This window comes from Bos taurus, chromosome 2, assembly GCF_002263795.3.
Source record: "Bos taurus isolate L1 Dominette 01449 registration number 42190680 breed Hereford chromosome 2, ARS-UCD2.0, whole genome shotgun sequence".
NCBI classification, from domain to species: domain Eukaryota; kingdom Metazoa; phylum Chordata; class Mammalia; order Artiodactyla; family Bovidae; genus Bos; species Bos taurus.
In genome coordinates, this window is record NC_037329.1 from 23396689 (window position 1) to 23417893 (window position 21205).

At 42.0% G+C, this 21205-nt stretch overlaps 1 protein-coding gene across 3 annotated transcripts in view; it reads right to left on the bottom strand.

The window, feature by feature from the left end:
* Window positions 1–7914: 7914 nt before the first annotated feature.
* MAP3K20 (mitogen-activated protein kinase kinase kinase 20) overlaps window positions 7915–21205 on the bottom strand; it is a 166783-nt gene continuing 153492 nt past the window's right edge. For 2 of the 3 annotated variants that reach the window (XM_010801894.4, XM_005202331.5), the window contains exons 17-20: window positions 19618–19734; window positions 16660–16734; window positions 13757–13907; window positions 7915–9983 (exon numbers count right to left, since the gene is read on the bottom strand). In XM_010801894.4, the coding sequence (XP_010800196.1) occupies window positions 9283–9983; window positions 13757–13907; window positions 16660–16734; window positions 19618–19734 (1044 nt within the window). In that variant the 3' untranslated portion in view covers window positions 7915–9282. The remainder of the gene's footprint in view (window positions 9984–13756; window positions 13908–16659; window positions 16735–19617; window positions 19735–21205) is intronic. The other variant, NM_001205493.1, reaches the window with a different exon arrangement.

Below are 21205 nucleotides of genomic sequence, written 5' to 3' on the forward strand. Positions count from 1 at the left end.
ATTGCCTGAATGTTTTGTTTTTAGAACCGTTTAGTCACACCTACTAAACCACAATGACTCTCCCTGTCTCTACAGAGACCAAAGAGGTTCAACTACACCAAAATAAAATGTGTTAACTTTACAGCCGGTGGACCTCACAAACACCAATTTCACACGTGATGAACCATTTCACAAAGCACGGCTTCCATGAGAACAGGGTAGGGAATAGCCTCGGCTGGGCCTCTGTGTGCTGCCCTGCCTATAACTGGCTAAGTGACAGAGCAGGCACTTCAATTCCAAGCTTTGGGTGTTTCATCTGTGAAGTGAGGACATGAACTTCGGGAGATGGTCTTCAAGATGCCTTCTGGCTGTAACACTCCATTGAAGTCTACTCAGGTTCAAATTTTAGATTGTGAGAAAATATAAAGCAGGCAGAAAAGGCAAAGCTCAGAAGAGACATCTATTTACAATAGGGGGGTACAGAGATTTTAGTGATGTCTGAGGTAGCCAGCCTACAAGGCAGCCCTGTGATCTCACCTTCTGGCATTCGCACCCTTGAGTCATCCCTCCCGTATGGAATAGGGCTGACCTGTGTAAACAACAGGATGTTATGGGATGTGCCAGACTTCTTTTTCATTTTTATTTTTTAATATTTATTTCCTTATTTGGCTGTGCAGGGTCTTAGTTGTGGCATGCAGGATCTAGCTCCCTGACTAGGGATTGAATGTGGACCCGTTGCATTGGGAGTGTGGAGTCTTAGCCACCGGACCACCAGGGAAGTCTTGGATGTGACTTCAGAAAAGACACTATGGCTTTCGCCATAGTGTCTTGGATCTCTCTCTGTGGGGGAATCCAAGCATCATGTCATAAAGATACCTAAGCATATAGAGAGGTCTACATGAGGAGCAACTGAGGTCCCATGCCAACAACCAGCTCCATATGGGAGAACTGTCTTGGAAGCAGAACCTCCAGCCACAGTCAAGCCTTCAGATAAATGCAGCTCCTGTGAACATCTTGACGGACACTTCATCAGAAACCCATGCCAGAACCAGTCAGCTAAGCTATTCCTAAATTTCTGAACTACAGGAATTACGTGAGATAACATGTTTATTCTTATTTTTAGCCACTAAGTTTTGGGGTGATTTATTTTATGTGCTGTGCTTAGTTGCATCTGACTCTTTGCGACTCCATGGACTGCAGCATGCCAGGCTTCTCAGTCCTTGGAATTCTCCAGGCAAGGGTACTGGAGTGGGTTGCCCATGCCCTCCTCCAGGGGATCTTCCTGACCCAGGGGTCAAACCCAGGTGTCCCGCATTGCAGGCAGATTCTTTAACCAGTTGAGCTACCAGGGAAGCCCAATTTGTTAAATAGCAATACACAACTATTAGAACATCTGTAAGAAAATTACAGTTGTTCTTATAGAGTATTTGTATAGCATACACTGGTTATATACATCTCATCTTTATTCCTTAACTTATTCACTTATCAGAAAATTTATCAAGAACTTACTCTCTGCCAGACACTGTGCCAGGTGGTAGAAATTCAGGAAAAAATGAAGTTTCCTATCTTCAAGAAGCTCATAATCTGAAAAGCTGGAGTGGCTGGGGGTAGTGGCAAATCATAAATGTGTATAACAGATGCCACTTTGATTTCTCTGCTTTATTATCACATTTTCTGTTTCTGCCAGAGTTTCGAGTACATAAACTTTGGCTGTGACTTCAGCGGTCGAAGAGAATGCTCATCAGTTACTGCTGCGTGATTGTTTTTGGTTTTAATAAGAGTGATCAATACCATCAGCTCCCCCTTTAAATGCTAATGAATCCTTTAACACAGCAGATGTAGACATACAGTACACTGCAGATTAAAATTAGGCACAAAATTAAATTGCTTACACATAGCAAAGGAGCCAGTTTGGACATCTTGATAATCAGCCACAACCAGCTGACAAATCTTGAATTGTCCCTGCATCAAGGCTAAGCCATCCCCTGTCTCAGCCAGAACAGGCACCATCAGGCATCAGGAGTGCACCTGGTGCCCATGGCCACGAGAAAGGAAAACTGCCAGGTCAGACTTTCAGGAAAACTTTACGTACTTTTAGAAGGAGCACCGGGATCGGGAACAACTAATAGTCATTAAAAAAAAAAGAAGAGCTTTGGGAGGAGTTCCCTGCTGGTCTAGTGGTTAGGATCTGGCACTTTCATGGCCCTGGCCTGGGGTTCAGTCCCCGGTTGGGGAACTGAGATCTTACAAGGCTCGAAGCACAGGCAAAACAAAACAAAAATACAACACCACCCTTTGGGCCTCTGGAAAGAAAAGCTATATCATGAGATTCTATCAGCGTCCGAAAGGACAATGTCTCTGTGTCAATTTCTTGAACATACATAATATTTTTATGCTTTTTCTATTCCTGTGACAAGCATTTCTTGAGATCTGCTATTTATTGTGCTATACTAGGTACAAAAACTCAAAATGGAAAATGAGCATAGTTTACTATGACACAAGGGGTTACTTCTTGGGAAAAACAGGCTGGCCTTTCCTTGGGGGCCTTGGCACACCCAGAATCTGCTCTCACTGATAAGCGCCCCCATCCCCCCTTTTGTTTTTTGGCAGCACCATGCTGCTTGCAAGATCTTAGTTCCCCAATCTGGGACTGAACCTGGGCCACAGCAGTGAAACTGCTGAGTCCTAACCACTGGATCACCAAGGAATTCTCAATAAGCCCCCAAATCAAATCAGTGTCTCAGAGTTGTTCTCAGGGGCCAATTCACATTGGCAAAACTCATGAGAGACTGATGTATAAAATCAGAATGGTAATTTTTTTTCAATACTAGAAATGTAACTGTAAAGCAAATTGGAGAATCCTGTTAAGGTCACTTAATGAGCATGAGATTAGAACAAGAATTTAAATGATTTGATGGTTTATTAGTTTGATCAATATATTTGCCAATTAATGTATTCATTCAGTAAACAGATTGAGTACCAATTGTGTGTTGGAAATAACACTGGTGATCTATGAAAGAGTACAGAGGAGCAGATTTGGGGATGATTTCAACAAAGGGAGATATATCTGATTAACCACAAGGTCCTGTGTGAACACATGAGGATGAGCCCTGACCTAGGCCTGGGGATCAGGGAGGGCTTCCTGGAGGAAGCAAGGTCTTAGCAGAGAGCTAAAGGCTGACTCAGCCAGACAGTGCAGAGGAAGCTGGGTGGAGGGAGTTTTGAAGAAAAGGGAGAACATAGCAGCGTTTCAGTTTGATTTCTGTGAGGAGAGGCAGATAGTGATGCAGAAAAGGTAAGCAGGAGCCCAATCGAATGACAATCTCCACAAAAAGTTTATATTTCCCTAACCAAGTAGACTCTCACATCAGTCTGGGAAAGGCTCTGCTGGACAATGTTGTGATGCTTACTGGTCTCTAGGAGTGATTGGGCACATTATGCCCTGTGTGAAGGCTTGGTGTGGATAGTATGGCTAACCGTTTCCTTTGTGGACTGCCTTATTCTGGGCTTCTAAGGCTGACCACCTCTGTCTGTCCCCAAACCCATGTCCTAACTCTTCTACCACCTCTAGAAGATGCATCATTTCATGTCTCTGGTCTGATATATATGCATGCTTTTCAGCCCTGGGAGGTATTGTGGTGTTTGTGGCCATTCCATCAATGGATTCTTGGTGGTTAGTTGTATTTCCCCGTTGCCAAGTTCTTGGGCACCACTGTACTGTCCTCCCAGGGCGCCTTCAGGGGAGTGGGAACACAAGGCTTAAGCAATGGTGCAAGGGACTAAGTGATAAGATGCCTCCAAGAGGAGTTCAGAATGAGCAAAGTGACTGGAACTGTGGACAGAGGGCTTCCAGGATGACAGCTGGAACTTGAGGGCTGAGTGAGACTCACCTAGGTGGTAGGGAAGCAATTTCTTTGGGACAGTTGAGTAAATAGAACATTGATTATGGAGGGTAGACTTTTTTTTAGTTTTGAATGAGCTACAAGATCACAGATCAGATCAGATCAGTCGCTCATTTGTGTCTGACTCTTTGCGACCCCATGAATCGCAGCACGCCAGGCCTCCCTGTTCATCACCAACTCCTGGAGTTCACTGAGACACAAGTCCACTTCATTCTTTCACTCTCTTAATTTGCTCATGCATTGCTTGGCCAGCCAGCGAGTCAAAGGGAAAGGGCAATAGAGTGAAAAGTCACTGGTGCCTGCTACCCTAAAGCCTCGACAAGGTTGACCACGGATCTAGTGTTTTTTTCCACCTCCACAATCTCATATACCAGTTCCAGGAGCAGCAAATACAGCTGGGTCCAGGTCTTATGCTCTGACTTCCCCAGGCCATCCTGGCTTAACTGCAGCTTCTCAAACCCGAGTGATGGCAAGAGATTTTATAAGCCTCCTCACTGCTGCTGCTGCTGCTGCTAAGTCGCTTCAGTCGTGTCTGACTCTGTGCGACCCCAGAGATGGCAGCCCACCAGGCTCCCCTGTCCCTGGGATTCTCCAGGCAAGAACAACACTGGAGTGGGTTGCCGTTTCCTTCTCCAATACTACAGTGTCTCTAATTTAGAGTTTCCATGATAAGTTGGCACAACCGAATCACAGCATCTTGTAGCTGAGCCAGCGTTTCAGAAGCATGCCGTATATGTACCAACCTGTTGAGGTGAAATGGTAAGTTATAAAGAGACTTGGGAGACATAAAATATTTGGTATTTCTCAACTTGGAACAGTTGCAATTGAGTCAGAATGCTGTGAGCTGTGTGCAGGCTGTTTTGATCCTGCCGTTTTGAACCACTGGACATTCCGATCTTGATGTGTTGACCCTTGGACTTTTAAACACTTATTTATGGATAAAATGTGATCAGAACTATATATAACTACTGGGAAATGTTTGTGTTAAGGAAGAATGTCATTCAGTTCAGTTTGGTTGCTCAGTCATGTCCGACTCTTTGCGACCCCATGAACCGCAGCATGCCAGGCCTCCCTGTCCATCACCAACTCCCGGAGTCCACCCAAGCCCATGTCCATTGAGTCAGTGATGCCATCCAACCATCTCATCCTCTGTCATCCCCTTCTCCTCCTGCCATCAGTCTTTCCCAGCATCAGGGTCTTTTCAAATGAGTCAGCTCTTCACATCAGGTGGCCAAAGTATTGGAGTTTCAGCTTCAACATCAGTCCTTCCAATGAACACTGAAGGACTGATCTCCTTTAGCATGGACTGGTTGGATCTCCTTGCAGTCCAAGGAACTCTCAAGAGTCTTCTCCAACACCACGGTTCAAAAGCATCAATTCTTGGGCGCTCAGCTTTCTTTATAGTCCAACTCTCACATCCATACATGACTACTGGAAAAACCATATTCTTCACTAGACGGACCTTTGTTGACAAAGTAATGTCTCTGCTTTTGAATATGCTGTCTAGGTTGGTCATAACTTTCCTTCCAAGGAGTAAGTGTCATTTAATTTCATGGCTGCAATCACCATCTGCAGTGATTTTGGAGCCCCAAAAAATAAAGTCAGCCACTGTTTCCACTGTTTCCCCATCTATTTCCCATGAAGTGATGGGACCACATGCCATGATCTTAGTTTTCTGAATGTTGAGTTTTAAGCCAACTTTTTTACTCTCCTTTTTCACTTTCATCAAGAGGCTTTTGAGTTCCTCTTCACTTTCTGCCATAAGGGTGGTGTCATCTGCATATATGAGGTTATTGATATTTCTCCCGGCAATCTTGATTCCAGCTTGTGCTTCTTCCAGCCCAGCGTTTCTCATGATGTGCTCTGCATGTCATTATGCCAATTCAGTTCCCTGATATTTCATCTAACGGGCTTTCCTGGTGAAGAATCCACCTACCAATGCAGGTGACTCAGGTTTGATCCCTGGTTTGGGAAGACCCCCTTGAGAAGGAAATGGCAAACCCGCTCCAGTATTCTTGCTTGGAAAATCCCATGGACAGAGGAGCCAGGTGGGCGACATACAGTCCATGGGGTCACAAACAGCTGGACACGACTGAGCATCCACACTGAGCACACACACATGCATTCTATTCAACATAATAAAACTATTTCCCATTTTCATATTAATTTTTATTGTACTGATTTTCCCCCATAGGATTAGTTCTTTTCAATGAAAGTTTTACAATGAAGATTTTATATATCATTTTTTCTGTTGTTCATACCAAGTTTTATCATTATCACTTCTGCCACTGTGAGTCTTCTTTTGTGTCTTCATCTAATTATCCCAGATTTTACTGTTTTAAATTTTACTGTGAATTTTTTTTTACTGTGAATATTTTTAAACATTGCAGTTTAATTTTTATAATTTTTATGAATAATATTCAGAAATTGGTTGAAAACAATGACCAGGTTATATATATTTCTCAAGTATCTTTGGTAAGTAATCTCCAGTTCTCCTTTACATATGTAGGATTATTCAGTTATTCAGGTCAGTGCTGTAGCATTGCTGTCTAGTGACTATGCAGAGAGCAAAACATCATGCTTTGCCTGGGCAGTGCCTGGAGTAATGCTTGCCTCTTTGGTAGCAACCAGTACAGATCCAGGTGTTTCAGACTTGATCTGAAGCGTACTGAGGGTCTGCCACACCCCCACACTTACAGGTGCCTAACTCAAGGTAGAGTTTCTTAATTTGTTCCTACTATGATTTTTCCTCTTAAAGTATCCCTGGTGGTTTTTCATTGTTGTTGTTGTTTTTGCTGTTGATTGTTGTTGCTATTAATGTCAGCCTCTTGCAACTGATTTAACTTGATGGGGAAAAAAGTCCTCTTAATCCTTGTTCTGTTCTTCACTTACATTCATCTTGCAACATGGCAAGCAATTTTGGATGAATAAGCATCATTAGGAAAAAAAATAACATCCACCCTTATTATTTCTTTAATAATAAGAATAATTTCTTTCAACCAAGAAGCAGACCACAGATGTTCGTATTTTGGTTTTGACTAGGAGCATTGAGGTGACAGGAATTTTTTCATGAGATCTTTTGAGGTGGTCAATTTTGTACAGTGTTGGAATGACCTCTTTGTGATTAGCTACTGCACTAACTAGGAATGAGGTCATTGAGTCATTTTACTACCAGGTAGGATTCTCCAATGAATAGCCCAGGAAAGCAAGGGAAAAAGCATGAAACAAGCAATTATTGGCATAACACCTTTTAAACTAGAGTCTTAAATAATTCCCCAGAATGAACCTTTTGTTTAATAATTAAATCCATACTCCATGTTCCATCAGAGTGACCTAGTTTAGATTGCATTTAGCTACTTATCCAAAAATCCTAATCAAAGAAAGTATTTTATTGCTTATTTAGAAGCAGCATGCTATGAAGATAACATACTTTGTATTAGCCCTCTTAAAAAAATTAAACATGAACAAAGGACAAAGGGAAAAATAACTGAAAACAGATGTGGTTGATATAAGCTTCATGAGAAAGGATTACAGTCAAACTTAAATCCTTGGAGAAGTTGGTCATCCACAGTGGAAAAGAGGACCTCAGTGCCTAATGTCACACTTTTGCTTGTAAATGCAGGTGTTAAACAATAAGAATTATACAGTTGAATTGTTGGATTGATGGTTAGGTCACAACTTTCCACACAGGTGAAGTTGTTTCCTATAACTTAGATTTTGTGGTGGTGGTGGTTTAGTTTCTAAGTTGTGTCCAACTCTTGCAACCCTATGGACTGTAACCTGCCAGGCTCCTCTATCCATGGGATTCTTTAATGCTGCCCAAACCAACCCCAGGCCCCAAGGACCGTATTAGAGCAGGGCAATTACTCCAGGAATATATGCATGTACTCGATGACTGGTTTCTATTAAAAGAGAACCACCCCCAACACTGGCAATTCCCCAGAATCAGATTTCTACAGAGCACTGAGAATTCTATGCAGGGCAAAGAACAGTTGATATTCAGAGCTAGTGAATGTTGAACAGAAACTCAGAATGTACTGAAAATAACATTTATTCATTTGACATATAGTACATTTGTTGCCACCAGGCTTTTTTGATTTGTAAAAATATGTAGGATTTCCCAAGCCAGATTCCACAATGCCTGTCCTAAACTGTGGTCAGCTTCCTCCCACCCATACCATTCACCTCTTTACCCCGAGCTGCTTATAGCTTTCTTGCTACAAGGATGGTATTTACTGTCTTGCTCTAACAAGGACGATAGTAATTTTAAATTTCTCTGACTTTTAGCTTGTGATGTTATCATCCTGTTCTGTGTCTGTTTTCTTTTAGATTTTAGAGTTCTGACATCCCAAGAGGACTTTACAGACCTTTGTTTTCCCCTCTTGGCTCCTCCTTTGGCAAAATATAGAAAATAATATTTGATTGCAGTCCCTGGGAGCTTTAGGAAAGAAACAACCACAAATCTCCTAAGCAGTTTAGATTTCTGGTTTCTGATGAGTCTCATGGAATGATATGTGGCATTATGATCAAGTCCAATAACCTTTTTTATTGCCTAAAAATGGCAAGCCAAGTCAATTCAGCTCTGACTAAGATAAAAACCCAAATGACTTACTAAAATAAATACTAACCGGCTGTGTGGAGATTGGGCAAGGCAAGTGAGGCACTTGCCTTGGATACAAAATTTAAGGAAGCATTAAAAAAGCCCCACCTGAGTAATCAAAATAAATGATATTTTAATGCAATATTTTTTAAAGAGAAAATTAATGCAAAGAATACATGATGAACAAAATATTAATATAAGATTTTTAAATAAAGACAGGACCAGTAACAGAGTCTTGCCAAGCCATATTGGAGCCTTAGACAAAAGGAAAAACCAGTAATACTGATCCTGTCTTTCTCCAGAATCTCGATTTTTTTTGTTTATCATTAATTTTTTGCATTAATTTTCATTTATTTAAATATTTCACTAGAATATTATTTAAGTATTGCACTAGAATATTATTAATCTTGATTATTGAGCTTTCAATTCCCCCTTAAATTTTGCACCCAAGATGAGTGCCCTATTTAAGCTAAGTTTCTGCATTTAAGTTCACCCTAGTCCAGGCCCTGCTAATCACAAAAGCAGTGGCTAGGGTAATACAGTGGTATATTCCCTTCTCTAAAGATGGTAATTCAGGGGAATAAAATATATATAGTTATGTTTTAAGTCCAGTTACTTACAATGGACAACCAACATCCACAATTTTGGCCTTGTTTTGGCTATAGGCTCTCTTAGAAGGTGTTTTCTAACCCCCTGGAAGGGAAACATTGTCTTTTGTTAATTCTATCTGAAGGCAGCACATTATCAAAATCCATTACATTGAAAACAAAATACTAAGAAAAGCTTGACTAGTTCAATTCATCAAAAGTTTCTCCTTCCTCGGAAGTTTCCTCTGGGTCTTTCCCTGTTGCTCTTGGCAGGGGAGGGCCTGTGGGGTTTCTTGCGGTACTCCACCTTTGTCCATCCCCCTTCACTGACTTTGCTCTCCTCCTCATTGGCTCGTGAGTCCATGTCAGTGCACAAAGGCATCCCTGGGATGGTCCTGGGTTGATGGGAGGCATCCGGGCTTCTCTTGAAGTCAGGTGACTGGTGAGCATTGAGTGCTGACCGAGAAACCCTGTAGAATTTTCCAGAATATCTTTCTCTTGAAGGAGTGGAGTGCTGACTTTTCCCACTGTGTCTTCCTCTTGGAGAAGAATTCAGTGAGTGACTAGCTCGATCATATTTGTTCCTGCTTCTACCAGAGTATTGCCCCCTCTCTAAAGAGCTGTCAGTATTAACACTGGAAAAGCCACTATCCCTGGAGTTAAGATGCAGAGAAGAGAAGTTTTTGGTCAGTCCGTACTGAGTAGGAGAGGAGCTTCTGGACTGGTTTATAGGTGTAATCTGTTGATACTTAATGGGCACCTGGGTCCGCCTCACCGCAGCTGCATAGGAGTCCTGGTCATTGAAATAGGGGAAGAATTGGGACGCCAGGATGGGGTTGCTCTGGGAGCGCTGTAGGGAAGTGTTGGATGCAATCTGCCGCATCCTCAGAGTATCCAGCCACTGGCAATCAGCGTCTGTGGAAGAAATGGAAATGGGCATCTTTGAAGCCACAGTAAAGCTGCATGCCTAATTCATAAGACTGTCTCACAAAATTTCAAACCTCTTAGGGAAGCTCTAAGCATTACCATTCATAATTCTAGGCTAGGTATCAGAACATTTCCTTTATTATAAACATTTATTTAAAAAAAACAGGGGCATTTATACTTACCAAATGTATGCTATATGCTGGCACTCTTCCAAAGGCTTTTCTTACAGTATATCATTTAATTTCCCTGACATCTTCTTAGAAACCATGCTCAGTCACTCAATCATGTCTGACTCTTTGTGACCCCATGGACTGTGGCCTGCCAAACTCCTCAGTCCATGGGATTCTCCAGGCAAGAATACTGGAAGAAGGTTGCCATTTCCTCCTCCAAGGGATCTTCCCCATCCAGGGATCAAACTTGCGTCTCCTGTGGCTCCTGCATTGGCAGGGAGATTCTTTACCACTGAGCCAGGTCAATACTAATAATATCATTCTATAATGGAGGAGACTGATGCTTGAGAGGTGAAGTGACCAGACCCATGTTCACTCAGCTAATACTGCATCTAAATTCTATCTTCTTCTCAACTTAGCCATGTTGTCACTTCTAGAAATTACTGTTTAAGTGTCTTTGGATGGCAGGGGCATGTTTAGTCAACAAAAGGCTTTTTGCTAACCAGAACTTTTAAATACTCAAGAACACTAAATGCAGATAAAAGAGATTGGGTTCTAATGGTTGAGACAGCTAGAGATTGGAAGAAAGACAATTTATATCTCCAGAGGAGAGATTCCTGAGGTTCAGGAATAAGAAGTTTTCTGCCTGAAAAATGAAGCTTTGTGGCAAACAGGAAGAAGTTACAGTAAAAGAAAATGCTTAATTAACAGCCACTTAGTAAACTATATACTTTATGAATAAGCAAGTTCCTCCCACCTTGGATCTTCTCTGTCTTCCCTAGGGCCTGCATTGCCCACATCCCAAGTTCCCTGGCATCCTCCCTGAGCCCTGCTTGTGCCAGCGAGGCTCCTGGAGAGGAACAGAGTGTGCCCACTCCCTCTGCCAGCATCAATGCCTCGTGCCTCTCAGGTGAGGGGTGCATCCAGACATAGGCATCCTCCTGTGTTCAGGCTCACAGGCTTCAGCCAACCATCACATGCTTCTTTCCCTTCACTTGGACCTCCCCGAAATCTTAGCTTCCAACAGAATGCCAATCTTGTTCAGTGTCCAACCCCCTACACAGAGCCATGTGCACTGGGAAAGCTGATCACATCCAGCCCTAAGGCAGACTTCGATTAGTCCAAGCCATACATATGATACCATGGTTAAGAATGAACAAGGTGCTCAGCTCTGGCCAAAACGACCTGAAAGGCAGTCTGCAAAGGGGTCTCTAAGCAAGTCTTTCTCCCTCCCAAGCATGAGAACAGAGAAGGGATTGACCTCTTATTTCCTGTGGGCGTTACCATATCTTTATACAATGACTGTGAATGTGAGAGGAGTTAGGCTGAGGACCAAGGCAACCTGTTAAGGATGGCAGAGTAGAAACCAGGCAAGGCTCATTTCTCATCCTTAACATGGTTGAGCGCCTTATCTTACTGTACCTGGAGCCGGGCCTTCCTCTGGACTTTTTGTGATGGAAGATGGTAAATTTTAGTATAGTTAAAACCCATGGTTTAAGAACTTTAGAATGAGAAAGAAAAATAACCCAATCAACCATGCTGACAGAGCAAAGCAGGTCTAGCATGCTGTCAAATAATTTGTTGCTGGGTTTAGAATACTGCCCAGGATCCTGGGGCCCCTGGCCAGTGGGCATTTAGAGCACCTGGTGTGCCTGGGAAGCCGGTCCGCACGGCGGAGGACACAGAAGTTGGGCTCTCGTAACTCGGCGACAGTAGCCATCAGGGCGCTTTGTTGCCATGCCACCGAAGAACCTTCTGTTATGACTTCTCAGGGATATTTTCTTTTCTTTTTTTTTTTTAAAGAGTTTATTTCTATTACAATGTAGCAAGTGAGGGATTTAAACTGCTGTGTTGGTTAGATCATGGAAGGACACACACTTGAACCCTGATTAATTATTGTTGTTTAATTGCTAAGTCGAGTCTGACTCTTTTGCGACCCCATGGTCCATAGCCCACCAGGCTCCTCTGTTCATGGGGTTTCCTAGGCAAGAACACTGGAGTGGGTTGCCATCTCCTTCTCCATCAAAGGTATTTTCTTATTGGGAAAAAGAGGCATTGGTCAGAAAACATGTGTTTTTGGTTTGTTGGGAAGGTATGTTTCTCATGGCAAAAGGTGATTTGCACAGGGGTTTATGTATCCATCTCCAGAGTGTTTGTTAGCCTGAGTCTGGGTTGTATTAGAGTTTCTGGGTCTGCAAAGGTGAAGGTCAGAACTTTTCCCCTGAGGCTAGCAAATAACGACCAGTTCATCAACAAGGCAGCCTGTCTTACTCTAAGTCATGTCTAAATGGCTTCTTTATAGTATCTGTAATTATTATCACCACTACCCAGCATATGCATTTCATGTTTCTCTTTCTCTCTCCTCCTTTCCTTTCTTCCTCCCTTACTTTTATCAACCCCTGACCCCCGGCCCTCTCTCTTGCTTGCCCTGTCATTCTTTTGCTTTGATGGATCTGTGGTGTTAAGGACTCAAGAGGTTGCCCCAGTGACAGCAGTGACTTCCTAGGAATGTGTGCTGGACATGGAAGACAATTCTTATCTTTATCTACAGTCTTGGAAACTAAATATATATGTATATAAATATACATACATATTTTTCAATAGGACATAATCATTAATTTTTATCTTCTCTGATAGTTACTTGAATATGGAACTGTATTATAATATGTTCTTATTTCCAAGCCCATAATTTCTACTTTCCATATAATCTGTGTATAAAGCCAATAAGGACTTCCCTGATGGCTCAAACGGTAAAGCGTCTGTCTACAATGTGGGAGACCTGGGTTTGATCCCTGGGTCGGGAAGATCCCCTGGAGAAGGAAATGGCAATCCACTCCAGTACTATTGCCTGGAAAATCCCATGGACAGAGGAGCCTGGTAGGCTACAGTCCATGGGGTCGCAAAGAGTCGGACACGACTGAGCCAATATTCTAAAAATAGGAGGAAGTATGATATTAGAGGGCTTCCCCAGTGGCTCAGCGGTAAAAAATCTGCCTGTAATGCAGGACCTGCAGGAGACACAGGTTCAACCCCTGGGTCAAGGAGATCCCCTGGAGGAAGGCATGGCAACCCACTCTGGTACTCTTGCCTGGAGAATCGCATGGACAGAGCAGCCTGGCGGGCTGTATATAGTCCATAAGGTCACAAAGAATCAGACACAACTGAATCGACTTAGCACGCATGCATGCATGATATTAGAAATCTCTATGGGAGGAACTTCCCTGGTGGTCCAGTGGCTAAGACTCTGCTCCCAGTGCAGGGTGCTCAGGTTTGATCCCTGGTCGGGAAGCTAGATCTCACACGCTGCAACTAGGAGTTCAAATGCCTGAACTGAAAGATCCCGCATGCCGCAACTAAGATCCAACGCAGCTAAATAAGTAAATAAGGATTCCCTAACCCAGTGGTTAGGATTCTACTCTTCCACTGTAGGGGACCTAGGTTCGATCCCTGGTTGGGGAACTAAGATCCTGCAAGCTGTACACACAGCAAAAAAAAAAAAAATCTATATAAACTTACAGACTGGTCCTTATTCCTGATGTGAGACTTTTGACATTTCCACTTTGGAACCTGTCTAGAGCACAACTAACTTACTTGAGTCAGACCTGCTCCCAGGGGTGCCCTCTGAGTTGGGGAATAACGTTTGAATGGCAAGCTGGACGGCCTTCACTTCATCCTGAGGTTTCATTCTACTCCACTGAATCGAATGGATGTGTTTAGTGCTTTTTGGAGTTCTAACATCGCTCTGTGGAATAAAAAAAAAATAGGGAGAGAAACCCACAACCGGATATATGCATGCTTATAAAACAGGGAAGAAAATCAGGTTATCATTATCTGTTCAAGGTAACTCTTTAGAACACTGTCATAAGGCATGAGGTAAAATATTTGCACTGTTTGCCTCAATATGGTAATATGGTTAAAATAAAAAAATTTAACTCCTTTATTCCTTAGTGGACTACAGTAGTTTAAAAAGGTGGTTGTCTTCTCTAAGAATTTGTTGGTAAATCTCAACTTACCTCTTTGTTTAATGAGTAATGAAATACAATGTCTTATGTTTATAGTAGTTGAAAACAGATATTTTGCTGAATAAATAAAATCTGACCACTATTTTGCTCAGGACTGCCTGCGGTCATCGGGGTACTGGTTAAGTATGGGTAGGTTGGTGGGCCCAGTTACCCCTTCATCACCAGGTGCCACACATCAGACAAGACTGAAGAACCTCTCAGGATTTGATAAGGTTATGAAAATACATATTTTTTAAAAAGCCCTGAAGTGACTGTTACCAACACAATTATCACATCATCCCGCAGTCTGAGGAGGAGAAGAGGAGGAGGCAGGGGAGAGAGAAAGAGAAGAGAAGAATTTGGTGAGGCGTGTCTCCAGAGCTAAGGCAGGCAGAGATGAAAACTGGCTGTTATTACTGTCCACTTACTAAAAAGAGAGCTTTTCCTTGGTACTGGGGAGTGGTCAACAGGCTCTAGATTCCCAGGTTCCCAGTTCCTCAAGACCAGTCGACTTCTTTTATTTAGGTCTGTGCCCTGCGAGCCACACTTTGACAATTAAGGCTATTTCTCAGTGCCTCCTTCCTACAGGCATGTACCCTGGCTGTGGAGGATAAATCATTGCCTGTCATCCTAACTGACTTCCAATATTGGGTCATCCTGAATAAGTGGACTGGCCAGGCTTTGGACTTCTCATATTAAAAATGCTAATCCGTAGCAGCTCAGAAGACCATCACTATGCAACAGCATAGGAAGTCCATTCGAGGCTGACTTCCCTCATCTTACTGTTGGGAAGGGAATGGCTAGAACAGCCAAGGAAGGCTGGAAGCTATTCACACTCGGAGGAACTTGGTGACCCCACGGATTCTCATTGACCACCCCAAACCTTGGGACCACCCTTCATCTCTCTGAGCCAGTTTTTTCCCTAGCTGCCACATGACGATAGTGCTCCTTACCTTTGAGTATTTGCACAAGGTTACTGAAATAACACAGGTGTGAGTTCCTCTTACAGTGTCTGCTGCTGCTGCTGCTAAGTCGCTTCAGTCGTGTCCGACTCTGTGCGACCCCATAGACGGCAGCCCACCAGGCTCCCCCATCCCTGGGATTCTCCAGGCAAGAGTACTGGAGTGGGGTGCCATTGCCTTCTCCGCTTACAGTGTCTAGGTCCTGGTAAATCCTTGCTAAATGTTTCTTAGATGAATAAGGGACTGAATGAATGAAAGGCATGTCCTACTGAGGGTAGCTGCATACTAACTACATACTACATATATACTAGTGAGGGTAGCTGTGTACTAACTACATTCATACTAACCATATCTCCACATGTGCCAAGACTCTGCTATAACTATTTCCCTCCATCCCATTCCCAGGTAGAGAAAACTACCTTGTGAAGCAGATTGTTCCACCACCATGAAGATCTTGCTCTTTTCAAAAACATAATTAGATCATTTAAAGCAGCAGAATACTTAAAACACCCACCATGGCGTTTACAGTGAGTCCAAACTCCTCACCTCGGCCCCAGGAGGCTCTATGCTTGGCCCCGCCCACCTCTCTAGCCTTGTCATGTCCTCTGTGCTTCAAACTTTTGTTTTTGCCCTTCCTCTGCTGTTCCCTGCTGCCTCACACTGAGAAAAAGGGTCTTTCCTGACCACTGAATCTAATGCCCAGAGTCTCACTATTTTCTGGTTCTCACTTATCACTCTGACATTACTAATTTATTTATTATCTTTAGCCCTCCACTGGAGTATATATAAACCTTGAGAGAGTATAGACTTAGATTTAGTCCACCCTAGTCACAGAATGATAGCATCACCTATTCAACAGACAAGAATTTGAGCAAACTCTGTGAGACAGTAGAGGACAGAGGAGCCTGGTGTGCTGCAGTCCATGGGGTCACAAAGAGTCAGACATGACTTAGCGACTAAACAAACAAATCACAGAATGGTACCTGTTGGTAGGCACTTGCTAAATATATGAATTTTAGTTTTAATAGCACCTATTTCTAAAATATTTGTTTTTCTAAAGCAAATATTTCTAAAATATTTGTTTGTACATTTTTCAATTTTTTTCATATATTAAATATATGGAATCTGGTTTTGATGGTAGTAATAGAGGTTGTACCCTGTCCTTGTGAAGAATCACTCACTGATCTACCCTCACCGTTAAACTCGAAGCACCAAGAAGGCAGAGCTTTGTTTAGGTCACTGTTCCATATCCCTAGTGTGTTGCACATGCATACATTTGTATTGAGAAGGTGCTCAATCATTATCTGATGAATGAATTATACTTCAATCTCTAGGTAAGCACCCTGTTCTCCTTCCTTTCGTTACTTTGTTAGAATAATTATATTGATCTTCCTATATTCATGGTGGTTAAATAGCTTCTCTTCCAATAAACGCTAAACACCCTGAGGCAGCAAATAAAAACCCCTTTGGAGAAACTGATGGTGAAGCCAACGGCCTTGCCCCCTCTCCCCTACCCCTTACCCAGGCTTACCTCATATGTGACAGTGCATTCTACAGTCTGATTTTCCACGATGCCTACAATCCACTTCTCCATTACAAATGGGGGCTGAAAAATAGAAGTTAGAAAGGTGTAGTGCTACAGTATGGGCTTCCCTGATGGCGCAGCAGTAAAGCAGCAGCCTGCAATGCAGGAGACACAGGTTCAATCCCTGGGTCAGGAAGATCCCCTGGAGAAGGAAACAGCTACTCACTCCAGTCTTCTTGCCTAGGAAATCCCATGGACAGAGGAGCCTGGCGGGCTACAGTCCGTGGGGTCACAGAGGTCAGACATGACTTAGAGACTAAACAGCAACAACAACTGCCTTAATACAGCCTGCCCTGCTACAGCGTAGGTTTCTTGGAGGCCAGTCATGCTGTACACAATTGGCAAATAGGGTGTGATGTCAGGCTATCATGAACGCCACTATGTCAGATTATTAGAAAAGCCCTCTTTGTTCCCATGTGATTACTCACAACATGCTAACGTCTGATCTTTGGGGGTTTGGTTTTTATAAGACATCCTTTTATATGTTTGTAAACAGCTAATCTTGTCTCCCACAATCTTCTCTTTTCTCATGCATCGCTCAGTTGTATCATTAGATCATTAACTCATGCTAATATCTGGGAGACTTCTCAGAAAGCTCTTTCACAATTAAGAAAAATCCTTAACAATCTAAGAAGACCCTAAAGTGCTTTTTCTTTTTTTTTTTTAATTTTATTTTATTTTTAAACTTTACATAATTGTATTAGTTTTGCCAAATATCAGAATGAATCCGCCACAGGTATACATGTGTTCCCTTTTTCTGAGTGCAGGCAGTGGCTGGTTTAGAGGTTTCATAACCACTCTGCTATCTGGTTATATCAGGATACCCAGCAACGTTGTGGGCACAAATGAAACTGGGGGTGGGTGGGTCATTTCCTGACTACATTAAGATAAATGAGTAATGAAGAAGCCTATGCTTTGGGTCCTATTTTAAGTGAGATGAAAGTGGTCTTTATTAGAGGTGAATCTCCACTCTCTTCCCACCCCCCAGCTCGTCATTCCAGATTTAAGGTTGCAAATGACTGGCTGACCATGAAATGGGTACAAAGCAAATTTGGTAGAGATTTAACTGAGCTTTTTTTTTTTTTTAAACATGAGAAAACAAAGAGAAGTTTACTAACATTTATACCTCATGTATACACGGGAGATACCCAGGGAAAAAGTAATTCAAAGAATTTAGGATTAAATGCCATGTTTATAGAGGAAAGGGAAGAGGGAGACATAGGCCTCTTGGAGGAGAGAGATTGACTTTTAGGAAAGACTATGGGCCCTTAGAGGAACAGATGGGAGGCAGGAGAGTTAGTGACAAAGCTTGTCTAGGTGTGGAGCCAACTTCTAGTCTCTTCTGGGACAAGAATCAATCTTGGTATTTTTTCTTTCCTTAATTAGGATTTTTTATTGTTTCTGTTGATGTTGAAAAGTCCTACAGATTTTGAATGGTCCAGCCCAGTCCTATTTTCTCCCAGAAGCCTTGTAAATGTTGGTGCATGATTTTGCAGAAGATACAGTTCCTCTGGAATGCATATATAGCCTTAGAGCAGAAACGCCTATGTTTAGTTTTATAACTCCACCCTGTTATTTTTGCTCTGAGTGACTTCCTTCCGTTAGCAGGCAGTGACTTGCTTCTCAGTGACACTGAAGCCACAAACAACCGGTAGCAACCAGAGACAGCACAGGTGGGGAGGAAAGAGAAAGTGTAGGTGTGTCCAGGCTCCCAGACACCAAAACACAGTCTGTCCCAACAGAATAAGGGAAAGGTGAAAGCAGATCATAACCTTTACAGATAAATGACATAACTTCCAGTACACAGGGGCAATCCAACAAAGAATATCAAGTCAATCTACTTGATGCATATGCTTGTAAATTAAAAGTGAAAGTGTTAGTTGCTCAGTCATGTTTGACTCCTTTGCCACTCCACGGACTATAGCCCGCCAGGCTCCTCTGTCCATGGAATTCTCCAGGCAAGAATACTGGAGTGGGTTGCCATTTCCTTCTCCAGGGGATCTTCCCAACCCGGGGATTGAACCTTGGTTTCTTTCATTGCAGGTGGATTTTTCACACGTGAATGGTTAGCAATCTCGTGCCTGGGAAGGGAACACATTTGCAAGTCTAATGCTGGGGATTTGAAGGCTTTTTTCACTTCCCCCACTTGTGTCTGCACCCTGTCTTGTTGCTGCCAGCCTCATTTTCTTCCCTGAAACCGAATAAGCAGTCGATCGTGTAGTAGATAGAGTTCATGCCTTTTATTACGTTTAGGGTAACTGTCCTGTTAACATTGTGGTTATTTAACTGAGTGGTTGACCTTCTACAATTGAAGTCTTATATGTATATTTTCAGTATGATTATTTTGAAGAGAAGCTAAGCATTTCTCTAAGTCTGTCTTCAGCATTTTAATGGGTGTGCTTCTACTATTGACCCCAGAGTAGTAAGATCCTGTCTGGTCACTACAGGAATTCACAGGGGTGAATTCAAGGAAACCATGAAGACTGCAATATGTGCCTTTTGGATACTCTCATCCAAGTCCTTCCAGAAATTCAAGAAATCTTCTCCTGACAAGTTTTTTAAAGTTTAAAATGACCCAAAATTCAAGGTAAATATTTTCATCATTAGCATTTTCTTTTCTTTAATAAATGACAGAATATGCCTAAAGAAATGCAGAAGAAAGTTAAAAAAAAATTAAACGACACTTTTCTGTAGTACTTTTTAGTTCACACAGCATAAGTGGAATTTTAACAAAAAACTATTATGATCTCAATCTGCTAAATAAAATGTGCCTTTCAACAGCCAGCTTGAAGCTGAGCTGGTATGAACATCATGAGCACAAAAGCATACCACTGGGGTATTTTAATGTCTTTGTTTGATATCTGTGAATTCAAAAAAGCTTTTAAGCCGTAAATAGAACCCTACCTTTGTCATCTTTAAAATCTCTGCATCAGGTAGGTTAGTGTTGAATGTCACATCTTTGATGTAGGTTATTGCAATTTCATCCCCATCCATCTCCATATACATTTTCCACTTACAGTCCTGGAATTAAAAGAAAAATTATAGAATTTGAGAAAGTAAAGCAATTTTTTTTTTTAGTCTCAATGTTTTATAACACATGAAGTATTCTCAATGAAGTATTATTGGAATTTTTTTTTTCCTTTATCAATAAAAGGACATGAAATTAGATCTCTTTCTATATCTAAATAACCCCCAGGCGGGGCAGTCTTGAGACACCATTTATCAATCTAAGTGTTCTATAATAGGAGTTGCAAACTCCACACCTTAAAGGGGCCAGGCAGATAAAAATGAGTAAAGGCAGGCAGTTAAGAGCCTTAAATTGTAACCTTTCAAAATAGACCCATTTAATTTACATGCTAAACATTGTAGGGATATTTCCCCATTGACACAAAGAAATGTGGTCTTCCCACTATTTTGAAATATAAGACTCTCCTGATCTACCTTTCACTTTCCCAGTGTTAATAATGACACAGATTCAAGAAATAGCTTCATTTCTTCTTAACAGGAAACGTGAGGCTATATGGCAATGGATAATTAGCCCAACCATTGGGGCAGGCATCAGGGGAAGGGTTCGGCTCTCTGGGATCTAAAGGATCACTGCCCTAAAGCCACCACTCATCTTCTGTTGATTGTTCCCATGTGGGAATATGAGCCTAGTCTTGATAGGTCCTTAAACGTTTCATAAAAAGTTGGATATCTGATTCTTATAAGAAACCTCTTGGTTTTTTAAATGTTAGTACGTTAATTAAATTTTCAGTAAAACGATAATGTAATGAAAAAGTGCTCTACAACATTAATCACCAGGGGAATGTAAATTAAAATCACAGTGAAATCCCACTGTACACCTATCAGGTGGCTAAGACTGAACATCAAATGTTGGTTGTGAGTTGGAGCTATTGGATTGTTGGTGGGAGTGTAAATGGTAAAATCACTGTTGGAAAAGTTTTGGCAATTTATTACAAAACTAACCATATATGTACTCTATGACCCACAAATTCTTCTCCTAAGTATTTACCCAAGGGAAATGAAAAAAGACTTGTTTGGTATTCTTCTGAGCAGCTGCATCATAACAGCTAAAGAAAACTGGAAACAGGCCAAGTGTTGATCAACAGGAGAATGGATGGACTGTGATATTTTCATAGAGTGGGATATTACTTAGCAATACAAAGGAATGAATTATCGATACATGCAACAACATGGATAAATCGCAAAAGCATTACAGTGAGTGAAATCTGGTACAAGAAAAAGAACAAACTAAGGCTTCAATTTACATGAATTTCTAGAATAGACAAAACCAACCTACAGTGGAAAATATTCAGAAAAGTGGTTGCTTCTGCAGATGGCAATTGACACATGAGGGGAATGTCCAAGGATGCTAATGCTCTGCTGATAGAAGTTTGCATTATATTGTCGCTGTTGCTTAGTCACTAAGTTGTGACCGACTCTTTGCGACCCCATGGACTGTAGCCCATCAGGCTCCTCTGTCCATGGG